The sequence below is a fragment of the Dama dama genome, chromosome 19 (genome assembly GCF_033118175.1).
Source record: "Dama dama isolate Ldn47 chromosome 19, ASM3311817v1, whole genome shotgun sequence".
NCBI classification, from domain to species: domain Eukaryota; kingdom Metazoa; phylum Chordata; class Mammalia; order Artiodactyla; family Cervidae; genus Dama; species Dama dama.
Window position 1 is genome coordinate 89,074,979 of NC_083699.1, and position 17,432 is coordinate 89,092,410.

Genomic DNA, 17,432 nt, shown 5'->3' on the forward strand with positions numbered 1-17,432 from the left:
ATCCTTCCTGACAGCAGGTGATTATCCAATTCCTTAACTTCCTCCTGTGCTGGACTGTTATCAGCTTATAGGTCAGGCCTGGGTGGAGTTTGATCATCACTATTTCATCAGTGCTGGGAGCATCAGTTCAGTTCAGTTCAGTCACTCAATCATGTCCGACTCTTTGCGACCCCATGAATCGCAGCACGCCAGGCCTCCCTGTCCATCACAAACTCCCGGAGTTTATTCATACTCATGCCCATCGAGTCGGTGATGCCATCCAACCATCTCATCCTCTGTCGTTCCCTTCTCCTCCTGCCCCCAATCCCTCCCAGCATCAGGGTCTTTTCCAACGAGTCAACTCTTCGCATGAGGTGGCCAAAGTATTGGAGTTTCAGCTTCAGCATCAGTCCTTCCAATGAACGCCCAGGACTGATCTCCTTCAGGATGGACTGGTCGGACCTCCTTGCAGTCCAAGGGACTCTCAAGAGTCTTCTCCAACACCACAGTTCAAAAGCATCAATTTTTCGGTGCTCAGCTTTCTTCACAGTCCAACTCTCACATCCATACATGACTACTGGAAAAACCATAGCCTTGACCAGACGGACCTTTGTTAGCAAAGTAATGTCTCTGCTTTGTAATATGCTATCTAGGTTGGTCAGAACTTTCCTTCCAAGGAGTAAGTGTCTTTTAATTTCATGGCTGCAATCACCATCTGCGGTGATTTTGGAGCCCCCCAAAATAGTCTGACACTGTTTCCACTGTCTTCCCATCTATTTCCCATGAAGTGATGGGACCAGATGCCATGATCTTAGTTTTCTGAATGTTAAGCTTTAAGCCAACTTTTTCACTCCCCTCTTTCACTTTCATCAAGAGGCTTTTTAGTTCCTCTTCACTTTCTGCCATAAGGTGGTGTCATCTGCATATCTGAGGCTATTGATATTTCTCCCGGCAATCTTGATTCCAGCTTGTGCTTCTTCCAGCCCAGCGTTTCTCATGATGTACTCTGCATATAAGTTAAATAAGCAGGGTGACAATATACAGCCTTGACGTACTCCTTTTCCTATTTGGAACCAGTCTGTTGTTCCATGTCCAGTTCTAACTATTGCTTCCTGACCTGCATACAGGTTTCTCAAGAGGCAGGTCAGGTGGTCTGGTATTCCCATCTCCTTCAGAATTTTCCACAGTTTGTTGTGATCCACACAGTCGAAGGCTTTGGCATAGTCAATAAAGCAGGGAGCATACTTCCTAATAAATATTTATGAAATGGATGAATGGATGAATAAATGAATGAACATTTTTGCAGCCAGAACACAAAAGTCAGATGAAGAGGTGGGATCAACGAGGGTGATGTATTTCACTAGGGTGAATTCTAATTTTTGTTCAAAGGAGGCTAAGTCCCATCTCAGTCTGAGCTGGTGCAGACTAAGTGAGCATGGCATAGCCCTTGTGAACTTCACTGTCTCTTTTAGGAGGTAATGAGGACTTGAGCATTGGGTAACTTTATGCCTTAAGGGAGGGATCCCCACCCTCTGGGCCACAGACCAGTGCCTCTTGTCAGATCAGTGGTGACATTGGATTAGAAATGGGGTGCACGATAAATGCAATGACTTGAATCATCCTGAAACCATCCCCCCACATCCCCAATCTGTGGAAAAATCATCTTCCATGAAATCAATTCCTGGTACCAAAGGCCCTGGGGATCACTGCCTTAAGGTATCCAAGCTGTTTTCTTTGTGTCTCCAGGTCCAGCACAGTGCCTTGCACTTACTGTGTTCTCAAAAATTACTGGTTCTATTGAGTTGAATTGAACTGCATTTAGTTCCGTGATAACATGTGGCCCTGAGGTTTACTTTTCTCAGCTTCCCCTTGTGTCTGCATCTCCCCCTCCTCCTTTGCCTTTTCCTCCTTCCTCTCCTTTCTTCTGGTTCAGGATTTCTGAGCCTTGAGGACTACTCTAGATGAGATCAAGTGTCTCCAACAGAGAATTGCCCTCATTTACGTTCAGTTTAATTGGACTCTTCAAAGAAAAAGGATCCAATGAGTCTTAGAATTGTGGCAGTAGTTGGGAACTTCAGAGAATACCCTAGAACTAATCTGGGCACATTTACTGCTAGTATTCCTGTAACTGGCATTGATCTTGAGATAGACTCTCAAGGCAGGCATGTCAGAAGTCCATCTCTTCAAGCCCAGCCAGTTCAGAGCAGAAATGAAACTTGAGGATGGGATGAAACCCCTTCTCTCACCTTCAAGGCTGTAGACCTAGTCTTGTCCAAGAGGCAGTGCAGTGACAGAATGGGAAGCAGCCTTCTTGTTAGAGCCTGGCCCACAAGCTGTCTGTCTTGTTCATTATTCCATGACTACATTTGAGAAATGGCCAGGAGGGAATGTAGTGAAAATGGAGTGTTCATAATGAAATTGAGGATCGATGAAATAATAAAAAACAAAAGCCTAAAGGTAAAATTGGTATTGATTGACCATCTCAGAAAACATTGTTAGTAAGAGATCAGGGCATGCTTCCTCTATGTAAAATGGGGGCTTTCTCTCCTGAGTGAGGCTTGAACAGGATTTTAGAATGTTACCGGAAGCAATTCCTGCAGTGGTCCTCTGAGAAGGCTGCTTGGAGACAGTGCAGTGCAGCAGAAAGGGTGTGGAGTTAGGATTCAGCCATACCTGGGGTTTATACCAATTTTCACTTTGTGACATTGTGCAAACAATAACTTCTCTGATCCTTTTTGTTGTTAATTTGTACAAATTGGTATAAAATGTCTGCCTTGCAGGTTTGCTGGGATGATTAAACCAGATCACCTGGGTGGAGGTACAAAGCTGGATGCCTGGGCAGAGCAGACTTGCAGTCATGTTATCCTTTCTTCTCGTGGTATCTGTTCTTTGGAGCAGCTGGGCAGGTGCCTGGTCACTCTGAATGTGAGGACCCCATTAAAGTATATACAGGAGGCACCTCACCCCGGTCCCAGCAGTGCAGCTGGGACAATGTCAGACCAGGGTTGGGGCATGCCAGTTAGATGCTCTCCCTGCGACATCATCTCCTGGGTGCTTTTACTGATGACACAGTTTAAACCCAGCGAGTCAACATAATTTGACTAAATCAGCTAGTAAGTAGCAAACCTGCAACATGACTCAGGCCCTTGGGCTCAAGCCTATATTTTATTCACCAGAAGCCTGGACCCCTTGATGTCCATGTCACATGATGCTCACCCAGCTCTTTACACTATGAATGGTCCTTCTGGACATCTACACATTGTCTCCCCAACAAGTCTGTAAGCTCCCTCAACCCTGGGAGAGAATGTGTCTCAAACCTTTAATACTTTCCAGAACACTTACTACAGGGCTCACAGTCAGGGTTCAAGAAATCAATATTCACCAATTGAGGTAAAGAAGATATTTTCATTGCTTTATCATTTTAATGCAGAGAAAAAGGTATAATACACATGAACCCAGCTGGGGGAGAGAAATGCATTCATTTTACAACATGGTCGGTTCTTTAAGAAGGTGGTTTCTCAGGCTCCACGGGGATTCTGAAACTCACATAGACTCAGCTCCACTGTTTGGAGAGAATATGGCAAACTCGGAGTGGTGTCTGTCCCAGTCCCCACAGAGAAGTAGTGGGTGAGAGACAGGAAGGGGGCTGCAGCATCGTGGGGTGCTTAAACCAGGAGTGAAGGACAGAGCAGAGCAGTGCTGCTCACATTTACTGAGCAAACAGGTCACCTGGGGACCCTAATTAAGTTAGCAGATGCAAACTATTGTTTATAGGATAGATAAAAAACAAGGTCCTACTGTAGCACAGGGAACTATATTCAATATCCTGTGATAAACTGTAACGCAAAAGAACATAAAAAAGAATGTATATACATATATACATATGTATAACTAAGTCACTTGGCTGTACAGCAGAAATTAACACAATATTATAAATCAACTATACTTCAAAAAAAAAAGATATAATGGACATACTAAAAAAAATTAAAAAGATACAGTTCCTGACTCAGGAGGTCCAGGGTCCAGGTCCTAGGAGTCTGTAATCCTAACAAGCTCCCCAGGGATGCCCAGGTCACTGCTTCACGGAGCACACTTTCAAGAATCAAGGATATTGTCACAGAACAAAAGACAGTGAAAGCTTTGGCCTTTTTCTCCTTTCCTCTGCAGTCATTTGTCTTTTGACTGTGGTCAAATTCCTTAATCTCATACTGGGCAGAGGGCAGGCAAGAAACCTGCCAGGAAAACTGGCAAGCTGGGATGAGCAGCCAGCTCCCCTGCGTGATGACCACCCTCCCCACCCCCATGCTTTTTCTGCCAGCTACACTGGATAGGGGATATTCGGTTGTTACCATCCCAGAAAGGAACAAGTTCAGCTGGCTCCCTAAAGGCTGCTTCCGGCTTGACAATTATCTGTGTGGAGGGAAATGGCCTAGGGCTTTAGGGTGTGTAAGTCTGGTCCAGTCGAAGTTCTGTGTGCAATCTGGCCGTTCTTAAGATGCTTGCTCTCTCCTTCTGTCTTCCTGCAGGAGAAATCTGTGCATTCAAGATACATGGCCAGGAGTTGCCCTTTGAGGCCGTGGTGCTCAACAAGACATCTGGAGAAGGCCGGCTCCGTGCCAAAAGCCCCATCGACTGTGAGCTGCAGAAGGAGTACACGTTCATCATCCAGGCCTATGACTGTGGCACAGGGCCCCGGGAGACAGCCTGGAAGAAGTCTCACAAGTGAGAGACCTGATGGAGCTCCCTGCCTCGCTCTCCTGCCTGCCTGTCTGTTTCGATACGCATGCGCGTCACTCCTTGAAGCTCCAGTCTGTCAGACCGCTGGCTAGGTCCACAGACCCCTGCAGGCATCAGCATGGGTCACTTTCTACCCCTGGAATACTCTATCCCTCTGCTTCACATGCAGACACTCCGATTTTACTATCAAAACTGAAATTAGTTGTCGCTTCCTCTAGGAAGCTTTCCATGATCCAACCTATCCCTGCAGAACTGGCTGGGACTTTTCCCTGGATTTCTGCCGGGCCATATGCTTCTGTCTGTCACAACACCTTTCATTTTGGGGTTATAGAGTGTGAAAGTGGTAGTCGCTCAGTTGTGTCCAACTCTGCAACCCCATGGACAACTGAACTGAAATTCTCCAGGCAAGAATACTGGAGTGGGTTGCTATTTCATTCTCCAGGATATCTTCCTGACCCAGGAATCGAACCCTGGCCTCTTGCATTGCAGGCAGATTCTTTACCATCTGAGCCACCAAGGAAGCCTCATTTGGGGTTATAACTCTCTCAAATTGGATTCCCTGGTGGCTCAGAGATTAAAACATCTGCCCGCAATGCGGGAGACCCAGGTTGGATCCCTGGGTTGGGAAGATCCCCTGGAGAAGGAAATGCCAACCCACTCCAGTACTCTTGCTTAGAAAATTCCATGGATGGAGGAGCCTGGTGGGCTATTGTCCATGGTGTCACAAAGAGTTGGGCACTACTGAGCAACTTCACTTTTTCACAAGAGTGGCTCAGTACTTTGGCCACCAGATGTGAAGAACTGACTCATTGGAAAAGACCCTGATGCTGGGAAAGAGTGAAGGCAGGAGGAGAAGGGGACAATAGGGGATGAGGTGGCTGGATAGCATCACCGACTTGATGGCCATGAATTTGAGCAAGGTACAGAAGTTGGTGATGGACAGGGAAGCCAGGTGTGCTACAGTCCATGGGGTCACAAAGAGTCGGACACGACTGAGGGACTGACTGAACTGAACTGAGCTAAAGAGTGGCTCAATTCTTGCTGAGTGGAGTGTGAATGGACAAATGAGTTAGAGAGATGCAGGGATTCCTAACCTCCAGGATCTAATGCCTGGTGATCTGAGGTGGAGCTAACAGAATAATAATAGAAATAAAGTGCACAATAAATGTAATGTGATTGAATCATCCTGAAACCATCCCTTCCCCACCCGCGGTCCATGGAAAAACTATCTTCCACGAAATTGGTCCTTGGTGCCAAAAAGCTTGGAGACCACTGAATTCTAGAGGAAATGTGTTGCCTAAAGCTGGGTGACAAGGAAGGTCAAAGAAGCTGGGTGGGGGCTATCTCTCTGGGGTGAATTCATCTCAAAGGATTGGGGCAGGACAGGCAAAGGCATCTCAGTGGAGGAGGGAACAGAGCCCTCAGACAACAGCCACCCCAATTGTCATATGATTTCTCCACTCTCTTGGCCCTGGGACCTGAATCAGTGCCCATGGGAAGTGCAAGAGTCTGGTACAATTCTTTCATTACTGGCATCTCTTCCTTCCTGTGTGTTGTCCTAGGGCTGTGGTCCATATCCAGGTGAAGGACGTCAATGAGTTTGCTCCCACCTTCAAAGAGCCGGCCTACAAGGCTATTGTGACGGAGGGCAAGATCTATGACAGCATCCTGCAAGTGGAGGCCATCGATGAAGACTGCTCCCCCCAGTATAGCCAGATTTGCAACTATGAAATTGTCACGACTGATGTGCCTTTTGCCATCGACAGGAATGGTGAGTGTCCTTAGAGGACCCCAGTGGATGGGAGCAGGGAACAGCTCCACCCCCCACCCCTCTGAAGGCCAAGTTTAGGCTCTGAATGTACTTGGCCAGGTGATGCCTCCCTGCCACCCCTGATCTAGGCTCTGTACCCAGAACTTGGGTACACTCCCTGCGCTAGAAGGGATGACTTCACATAATTAGCAGCCCAGCCAGCTCTAAAGCTCAGTTGTGGTCGACTCTTTACGACCCAGTGGACTGTATTCTACCAGGCTCCTCTATCCATGGAATTCTCCAGGCAAGAATACTGGAGTGGGTTCCCATTCCCTTCTCCAAAACACCCCAAGACACTTTGTAAATCTCTTTAGTGAATAGTCTATAGAACTTACGATGCCGTATATCTGGATGCTGAAGACGGGTTGGTTTTCTGGTAGAATTTTCCTGTTGTCATTCAAGTGTGAGCCATACCATCAATGCAGGCACATCTTAGTTTCCTAGATAACAAGCTATAACATCACTTCTGCACCAAAACAGTCTGCTGCCAAAGAGACACTAAAAGAACAGGTGGAGATTTTGGAAACACCTTCTAAGCTGCAGATTTTCTGATCTATAGCAATCTTTGAAGCTATTGCCATTTTTTTTGGGGGGGGGTTTGTTTTGTTTTTTAATTTTTATTATAGTTGCTTTACGATGTGTTTGTTTCTGCTGTACAGCAAAGTGAATCCCCTGCACATGTATATATATCCCTTCTTTTTTGGATTTCCTTCCCGTTTAGGTCAGAGCATTGAGTAGAGTTCCCTGTGCTATACAGTAGGCTCTCATTAGTTATCTGTTTTATACATAGTAGTGTATCTATGTCAATCCCAATCTCCCAGTTCATCCCACCCTCCCTTCCCCTCTTGGTATCCATACATTTGTTCTCTGCATTTGTGCCTCTATTTCTGCTTTGCAAACAGTTCATCTGTGCCATTTTTCTAGGTTCCACATATATGAATTAATATGCAGTATTTGTTTTTCTCTTTCTGACTTCACTTCACTCTGTATCAGTCTCTAGGTCCCTCCATGTCTCTGCAAACAGCACCGTTCCACCACTTTTGTGGTTGAGTAATATTCCATCGTATATGTGTGCCACATCATCTTTATCCATTCTTGCCAATGTTTTTTTAGAATTTCCACCCTAGTGGGAACGAGGAGTGAAAGACCCCTCCCACTACACCCCAATCTCAAACTAAACTTAGAAAGCCATTTGGATATTTCCCCACCAGCATTATTTTAAAAACTCATTCCAGGATAAACGCCATAGGCAGAGGCCCAGGCAGCCTGGCCCACTTCAACTCTCAATAACTCGATATTAATCAAATAATAATTATTTGCCAAGTACATTGTTTCCTTATTAGCATGAGTGTGTGGTTATATGTATATTATCCTCATTTTATTTCAAACAGGATTTAACTGCTCAAAGATGTAAACTTTGTATAACCTAAGGTTCATCCACTCTGTCAATGTTTATTAAGTGCCAGGCACAGTCTGGAAACTGGGAGTAGAGAGAGAGGGGAAGTCAAAGCAAGTGGACCTGCCCACATGGAGCTTACCATCTAGCAAAATTAAAAAAAAAAAAAAAAAACAACTAGAAAGGCAGCATCAGGGATGAGGGTGGTGCACAAAGCGTGCCCTGAACCAGACCCAGGGGTAGGCAGTGACTTAGCCCTGAGCCTCCTGGTAGCCACTGCCTAGAGGGAAACAGCATCAGTCACCTGCTTGCAAACCTTCGGTGCTTCCCAGGGTTCCTGATGTTGAGACCAGGGAGAAACATACCCTGTAACAGAGTGCTCTGCATCCTGGGAACTGTTACAGATCCCTTCATCCTTGGCCTCCAGGAGTTTATCATCTGTCTCAAAAGATGAAACCAATATTCATAAAACAGATAACGTGATAGAAGAGATGTTTCCTTATAAGATGCTGAAACACATGGCCAGTGTCAGTCAAACACCTGGGCATCACTCACTAGAGGTTAATTCTGTGGGACACAAAATCAGTGCATGAGAAAGTAAAGGAGAAAATATTGTACTGTGATTAAAGTTTGGCTCAGGATTAAGAAGCAGGTGATTTCATTTGTAGAGCCTGCCAGAACTGCTCTGGATAGCTTTTCCTACAAGGCCCTGTGACATGGCTGACTTGTTCCCACCACACACACACAGGCACGCACACCCCACTGTATAAATATGGAATAACGCTTTGTATTTTTCTGGTCTCCTATGATCAGCTGTGCAGTCTATGACTCTGAGAGCTCTGGAGCTGGGGGAGTGACAAGTCCTTGCCGTAGAGCTGGACTGGATGAGGGGAGGGCATCCAGAACGAGTGGTCAAGCTGCCCTTGGCCTCCTGCCTTAGTTCTGGAGAGTCACAGCCCCGGGAGAGAGGAGATGCTAATTCCTTTATCAGAGGGTAAACTGCCCCAGCCATGAAGATAATTACTCACCTTGATGAGCCATTTCACTAACATATGCCAGTTTATTTCCCTGACTGTCTCATTAAAAGTGAGTAATGGTCCTTCGCCAGGCCTCTGCCTCCAACGTCGGTTTACAACCTGAGATGTAGAGGAGAGCGGGCACTCCCAGGGATTGTGGGCCCTTGATGGCAAGGTTTACAAAAGCAGTTCTCCAGTAATGAAGGCAGGACCTCAGGGCAGACACAGAAGCAGCTCCCATTCTAATGAGCTTTCCTGTTGGGCCTTATCCATCACTTCTCCCAGCAACCTTCCCAGCTCCTTGAAGAAGTTCCTCGCATGCACATTAGAAAAAGTACTGCTGAGTTGGGGTCTACTCATTCTGGCCCCAGGACTTTAGGGAGATGGCTCCTAGGTCCTCCCACCTGCCAGACTCTCTGCTTGTGGGGGAAAGAGGGGAGCAGGGCATCAGGGAGGATAGATGACATTACGTGCAAGTGGTTTGACCTGTCTGAATGCAAGAATCAAACCCTTCCAACCAGGGGTCCTCGGCCTCCCTTCCCTTGAATTCCTCCCCTAAAATGTCATGGCAGTAGCAGTGAGGCCTCGAGGAGAGGCAGTGCCCGTGGATGATGTTAACAGTGTACCTGGCATAGAGAGTGTTCCATTCACGACACCGTGATTATCAGACACCTGCCTGGGTGACTAGGACATGAAGGTTACTCACTCCCCGTGGATTTTCAAGCTGAAATAATGAGTAGGTAACTAATTCGGTGGCATTGCCAACTCTTGGGATATTTTGGATCCATTTCAGATGGCTTCCGGCCCCCCTATACTTCTAGCACTTGACTAGTCTCTCTCAGATTGGTAGGTCCTAGATCCTCACTTCCTTTGAACTGATGGAGAAACTTATTCCTAAAGAGTAAAGAGCTGGCAGAGTTGGGGACTGGAGCCAGGTCCCCTGAGTGTTGATCCCAAAGGTTTTTCACCAGTGATATTATCACTGTCCTCAGTGATATTTGACAGGAATGTATGACAATGGTATTTAAGTTCAAAAATACAAAGTTTCATCTTAATCCTCTGCCCACCACTGTGTGAGAGGGAGGGGAAGAAGTAGATCCTTGATAAATTACTTAAACTTGATGTCAGATCCTCATTGTAAAATGGGAATTAAATACTGTGCCCGAGGGACTTCCCTGGTGGTCTAGTTATTAAGAATCAGCCTTCTAGTGCCGGAGACATGGGTTCAATCCCTGGTCAGGGAACTAAGATCCCACATATTGTGGGACAGCTAATCCTGCACAGCACAACTAGAGAAACCCACATCAGCCACAAGTAGAGAAAGCCCGAGCACCACAGTGAAGACCCAGCGCAGCCGAAGTAAGCAAATAAATGCATACTGTGCCTGTGTTAAAGGGCGGATCTCACAAGGCATTCCTCAGACTGTCAGCACAGAGCAAGCACTCAGCCAGGGGTGGGGATGACCTCACAGGGAGCTGCAGGGCTCACAGGACACCCGCCTCCATTTAGCAGGCTTCCATACCTTCCAAGCGGTGGTTGGTTGCACACAGCGTCCGCTGAGCCCTCTGCAGGCTGCCCTGGAGAGTCAGGGCCCTTGGCCACCTAAGAGTGAGGTGTGAACCCGAGTCTGCTTATCTCCAAGTATGTGAACATACTTCTCTTCCACCTGAATAGAAGAGGATCTGCACTCCCCTGGTGGGAAACTGGGCAGCATAGAAAAGTATGAAGAAGTCACTTTTGTAATCCCAACAAAGAGAACTACTACTGACATTTTGCCAGCACTTTTTCCATGAAGTTTTGAAACAAAAGTAAGGCCACACTTTCCCTTTTTCACTTTTCATTCAATTGTATGGATTTTTTCCATCCATAAAACAGTTCATAATTAATACTTTACTGTGAACAGCAGTCCATCTAAGCAGAGATTCAGGCTTAGCTTGTCTCCTGACCATTGGGCATCCAGTTTCTTTACTCTTTTTCAATGTTTTAATAATAAATAATGCTTAGATGAACATGTTTGTTGGTTTGCAATTTGTATCATTTTCCTGGAGTCAGTTTTTAGATGTGGAATTGCTTGGCCAAAAGGTATGAGTAGTTGCAAAGTGACCAACCTGTGTAGCTTTCTAAAATGGCTGCTCCAATTTAAATTCCAGCAGAAGGAGAGTGTAGGTCAGTGCACTTGTCTCATTGCATCCGCCGCCCCAGCTGAGTTTTTAAAAAATACTTTCACTATGACACATGGTACATACTGATAGTTCTTTGAGAGTTAGCCTCCCAGGTTCATTTGGAACAGAGAAATACGCACAGAGATCACTACTCACCTGGGGTAACTGTGGACTCAGGTCTCCTGAGAAGATACCACTAGGAGAAATCATTAACAAGTTGGGAGAATAATAATTGTCACAAAAGCAAAAGAATGGTTTTTTGTGATCTTTCAAAAAATTTTTTTTAAGTCTGACTTAGCCAGATACAACCCTTCCCCCACAACCATCGGCAACAATATTATACTCTCATTTTACCTAATGCTTCAAATCCTATCCTCTGAAACCCATTCTCCCTTGTGTGAAGCCGGTGGTGGTAGAGAAAGCAAATCAGTTTCTCAGACAGTTTCATTAAGACTTCTTACTCAAGTGGAGCTGTGGTAAATTGAGCCAAAGATTGCAGGCTCATGTGTTTATTTTTCTCCCACAATCAATAGTGTTGGTCTGCTGAATGTCACACGGCCTGTAAACCCTGAGCCTTCCTCTTCTACCAGGTGTATCTTTTGAGAGCCATTTAACTTTAAAGAAAGAGAAAGCTAAAACTTTTTGTTCAAAATTCAATTTGATGTTACTGAAGCATATTCTCGTGGTCCTATTACAGTGCCTCCACCTGGCAGAAGTACTCCCTTGTGATGGCTATAACCATGAACTAGTTTGTTAACAGAAGCCAAAGAGAACATTACTAAACCCACACTGAGCCCTTTCACACATGCGCGGGGCCCCAAGCTGAGACTGAAACAAATTTATACCTGAGTCACACAGTCATAGAGAACAGACTAGTAGTTGCCGAGGGAAAGCGGTGTGGGAGAGGGAAGGACTGGGAGTTTGGGATGAGCAGATGCAAACTAGTACATATAGGATGGATAAACAACGTGGTCCTAATGTATAGCACTGGGAACTATATTCAATATCCTATGATAAACCATAATGGAAGAGAACCTGGAAAAGAATATGTATGGATAACTGAGTCACTTTGCTGTACAGCAGAAATTAACACAACATTGCAAATCAACTATACTTTCATATTTTTTTCAAAAAATTCAACAAACGTGCACAGAAATTGTATACCTGAGTCAGTGATTCCATGTTTGTGTATTTGTTTGTTGATTTGTTTTTTAATTTCCATCTTTGCTTCTAGCAAAGGATGATGATATCATTTGAGTTCTAATTTGCTGTCAGCTCTAATTTTCATTGGAAAAGAAAAGCCAGAATGAAATTATTCTTCTCAAAGGAAGACTTTAATCTCTGGGAATCAAAAAGTTAAAAGAATTAAATGCACATCAGGCCTTGATTCATTTTTGAAACCAAAATTGTATTTCAGCAAAAATAGTCAAATAAAAGTTTGCTCATTAATTTTCAAATATTTCTGAACCATTGTATCAAACCCACAGGAACAAAAACACACAAATGGCTCAGAAACAATATCTGATCTCTCTTGGAGAAGAAAAATGTCTTTGCCACCAGGGCAAGGAATCTATTATTCTGTGTAGCTTTCAGAAGAGAGGTCACACATTTTCTCTTATTGATTTTACTTCCTCTTTGGTAGCAAAATAATGTGAGAAGAGGCAGCGCATGTTCCTGGCGAAGAGCCCAGATGTTAAAAAAAAATACATGTTGAGAAGTTTCTGAATTCCATCTTTTCCCCAGAGATTTCATGTAACGTGAGCACACGACACCCTATATCAGGGACGTAGTCACAGTTTAGGGTGGTATTCTGACAACCCCATACTTAATACAACCAGTTGGACTCCAGATGCACAGAATTCCCTGCCAGTTCTGTCCCACAGCTGGAGTGGCTCCAGCCAGCAATTCCTAGGACTCTGCCACTAAGGCTCAAGCAGGCCACGTGTGGAAGCCACGCTCCCTACATGCCCTAGCTTTTATAAAGAGAGAGGAAATGGGGACATTTTATTCTGGTGAAGGCTGGAGGAGGGCAGAAGGGATTTTAAAGAACTGCAACTTGGTTCACTCGATCTGAAATTATTGTCCCTGTGTCCTCAGGCAACGTCAGAAACACGGAGAAGCTGAGCTATGACAAGCAGCACCAGTATGAGATCCTAGTAACCGCCTACGACTGTGGACAGAAGCCCGCCGTGCAGGACACCCTGGTGCAGGTGGACGTGAAGCCAGTTTGCAAGCCTGGCTGGCAAGGTGGGCCTGCTCTTGTCAGTCTTGTCGGCTGAAGGCAGCTTGGCCGTGCATCTCAGAGGGGCTGCACCTGCCTTCTGATCACCGCAGTGTATCATAGAGGAGTTTGTAAAGCACAGGCACTCTGCTATGAGAAATGGAGTAGCCTATTTGTTCTCACAACTCCTGGGTGATATATTACCCCCATTGTACAGCTCAGAACGTCCAAGGCAACTCATCTAACTCATGTGCCCAGTTTGTCCAGGGTGCCCTTTCTCAAGTCTTATGACATCTTCCAATCAATAGTAATTATCCCACAGTGCTCAGGAGAAAGTGCCGGAAAGCCTACACGCTGCTAGTGCGTTTCAACTTTTGATCATCACTCAGCAGCCGGGGAAGGTTGCGTGTTCCTTGGGCTTGCATGGAGGGCATACAGGCAGAGGTTGGAGACCCAGAATACAGCCTCTGCATTAGCAGCTTTCTAAACTATTGGCTCTGGCAATGGAGACACAATGGCCTTAGATGGATGTGCATTTTTGTTTAGCTCTTTTAGGATGCAAAGATAGAAGGTTCAGCTTACTCTTAGGTGATGGAGATATAGCAATGAACTAAGGAGAAATAAGGATGGGAAGGCCAGTGCAGAGAAGGAGCTCAAAGAGGACTGAAGAGTTTATGGAGTAACAAGAGTTCTAGTGGTAACGTCAGTAGTCCTGCTGGCTGGGCAGGGATGCTGGAGTCATCTCTGTGCTGCCATTTGGTTGCAGCTGCTGCTGCAGCTTCTGCTTACTGATAACTCATGGTATTCCATGGACTTCTCTGCCTCATGGCCTTTGTCTGTTACCTTCCCTTCATGTGTCTTTAAAGCCCCTGTTACATTCTACCTCCTTCTCTATCTGTGTCTCTCTGTATCTTTCATTGTTCAGCTTCCTGGTCCCATTAGTTAGTCAGTTCAGTTGCTGAATCGTGTCTGACTCTTTGCAACCCCATGGACTGCAGCATGCCAGGCTTCCCAGTCTATCACCATCTCCCAGAGCTTGCTCAGACTCATGTCCATTGAGTCGGTGATGCCATCCAACCATCTCATCCTCTGTCAGCCCCTTCTCCTCCCACCTTCAATCTTTCTCAGCCCTAGGGTCTTTTCCAATGGGTCAGTTCTTCGCATCAGGTGGCCAGAGTATTGGAGTTTCAGCTTCAGCATCAGTCGTTCCAATGAATATTTAGTACTGATCTCCTTTAGGATGGACTGGTTGGATCTCCTTGCAGTCCAAGGAACTCTCAAGAGTCCTCTCCAACACCACAGTTCAAAAGCATCAATTCTTCTGTGCCCAGCTTTCTTCATAGTCCAACTCTCACATCCATACATGACTACTGGAAAAACCACAGCTTTGACTACACAGCCTTTTGTCAGTAAAGTAATAGCTCTGCATTTTAACATGCTATCTAGGTTGGTCATAGCTTTTCTTCCAAGGAGCAAGCGTCTTTTAATTTCATGGCAGCAATCACCATCTGCAGTGATTTTGGAGCCCAAGAATATAAAGTATCTCACTGTTTCCATTATTTCCCCTTCTACTTGCCATGAAGTGATGGGACCACATGCCATGATCTTAGTTTTCTGAATGTTGAGTTTTAAGCCAACTTTTTCACTCTCCTCTTACACTTTCATCAAGAGGATCTTTAGAAGGGGGGGAAAAAAAGAGGCTCTTTAGTTCTTTGCTTTCTGCCATATGGGTGAGGTCACGTGCATATCTAAAGTTATTGATATTTCTCCCAGCAATCTTGACTCCAGCTTGTGCTTCATCCAGCCTGGCATTTCACGTGATATACTCTGCATATAAGTTAAATAAGCAGGGTGACATTATACAGCCTTGACATACTCCTTTCCCAATTTGGAACCAGTCTGTTTTTCCATGTCCAGTTCTAACTGTTGCTTCTTGACCTGCATACAGATTTCTCAGGAGGCAGGTGAGGTGGTCTTCCCATCTCTTTCAGAATTTTCCATAGTTTGTTGTGATGCACACAGTCAAAGTCTTCGGCATAATCAATAAAGTAGAAGTAGATGTTTTGCAGGTCTCTTGCTTTTTTGATATTCCAGTGGATGTTGGCAATTTGATTTCTGGTTCCTCTGCCTTTTTGAAATCCAGCTTGAACATCAAGAAGTTCACAGTTCACATACTATGGAAACCTGGCTTGGAGAATTTTGAGCATTACTTTGCTAGTGTGTGAGATGAGTGCAATTGTGCAGTAGTTTGTACATTCTTTGGCATTGCCTTTCTTTGGGATCAGAATGAATGACCTTTTCCAGTCCTGTGGCCACGGCTGAGTTTTCCATATTTGCTGGCATATTGAGTGCAGCACTTTAACAGCATCATCTTTTAGGATTTGAAATAGCTCAACTGGAATTCCATCACCTCCACTAGTTTTGTTCATAGTGATGCTTCCTAAGGTCCACTTGACTTCACATTCCAATATGTCTGGCTCCAGGTGAATGATCACACCATTGTGGTTACCTGGGTCATGAAGATCTTTTTTGTATAGTTCTGTGTATTCTTGCCTCCCTTCCTAATATTTTCTGCTTCTGTTAGATCTGTACCATTTCTGTCCTTTATTGTGCCCATCTTTGCATGAAACGTTCCCTTGGTATCTCTGATTTTCTTGAAGAGATCTCTAGTCTTTCCCATTCTATTATTTTCCTCTATTTCTTTGCACTGATCACTGAGGAAAGCTTTCTTATCTCTCCTTGCTATTCTTTGGAACTCTGCATTCAAATAGATATATCTTTCCTTTCCTCCTTTGCATTTAGCTTCTCTTCTTTCTCAGCTATTTGTAAGGCCTCCTCACACAACCATTTTGCCTTTTCGCATTTCTTTTTCTTGGGAATGGTCTTGATCACTGCCTCCTGTACAATGTCACGAACTTCCATCCATAGTTCTTTAGGCACACAGTCTATCAGATCTAATCCCTTGAATCTGTTTGTCACGTCCACTCTATAATCGTAAGGGATTTGATTTAGGTCATACCTGAATGGTCTAGTTATTTTCCCTACTTTGTTCAATTTAGTCTGAATTTTGCAATAAGGAGTTCATGATCTGAGCCACAGTCACTATTCTATCCACAAAAGATAGGATACTGAAAGATGAACTCCCCAGGTTGGTAGGTGCCCAATATGCTATGTGAGATCAGTGGAGAAATAGCTCCAGAAAGAATAAAGACAGAGCCAAAGCAAAAACAACACCCAGTTGTGGATGTGACTGGTGATGGAAGTAATGTCCAATGCTGTAAAGAGCAGTACTGCATAGGAACCTGGAGTGTTAGGTCCATGAATTGGAAGTGGTCAACAAGAGATGGAGAATGAACATCAACATTTTAGGAATCAGTGAACTAAAATGGACTGGAATGGGTGAATTTAACTAGATGACCATTTTATCTACTACTATGGGCAAGAATCCCTTAGAAGAAATGGAGTAGCCTTCATAGTGAACAAAAGAGTCCAAAGTGCAGTACTTGGATGCAATCTCAAAAATGACAGAATGATCTCTGTTCATTTCAAGGCAAACCATTCAATATCACAGTAATCCAAGTCTATGCCCCAACCAGTAATACTGAAGAAGCTGAAGTTGAATGGTTCTATGAAGACCTATAAGACTTTCTGGAACTAACACCCAAAAAAAGATGTCCTTTTCATTATAGAGGACTGGAATGCAAAAGTAGGAAGTCAAGAGATAACCTGGAGTAACAGACAAACTTGGCCTTGGAGTATAAAACAAAGCAGGTCAAAGATTAACAGAGTTTTGCCAAGAGAATTCACTAGTCCCATCACTTCATGGCAAATAGATGGGGAAAAATGGAAACAGTGGCAGATTTTATTTTCTTGGGCTACAAAATCACTAAGGATGGTGCCTGCAGCCATGAAATTAAAAGATGCTTGCTTCTTAGTAGAAAAGCTATGACAAACTTAGACAACACATTATAAAGCAGTGACATCAGTTTGCCAACAAAGATTTGTATAATCAAAGCTATGGTTTTTCCAGTAATCATGTATGGATGTGAGAGCTGGACCATAAAGAAGGCAGAGTGCTGAAGAATTTATGCTTTTGAACTGTGGTACTAGA

The 17,432-nt window shown here is 44.6% G+C and overlaps 1 protein-coding gene across 1 annotated transcript in view; it reads left to right on the forward strand.

The window, feature by feature from the left end:
- CLSTN2 (calsyntenin 2) overlaps window positions 1-17,432 on the forward strand; it is a 728,679-nt gene that overhangs the window by 548,100 nt on the left and 163,147 nt on the right. Inside the window, exons 5-7 of the mRNA XM_061168062.1 lie at window positions 4,506-4,701; window positions 6,279-6,487; window positions 13,198-13,347. Of these exons, the coding sequence (XP_061024045.1) occupies window positions 4,506-4,701; window positions 6,279-6,487; window positions 13,198-13,347 (555 nt within the window). The remainder of the gene's footprint in view (window positions 1-4,505; window positions 4,702-6,278; window positions 6,488-13,197; window positions 13,348-17,432) is intronic.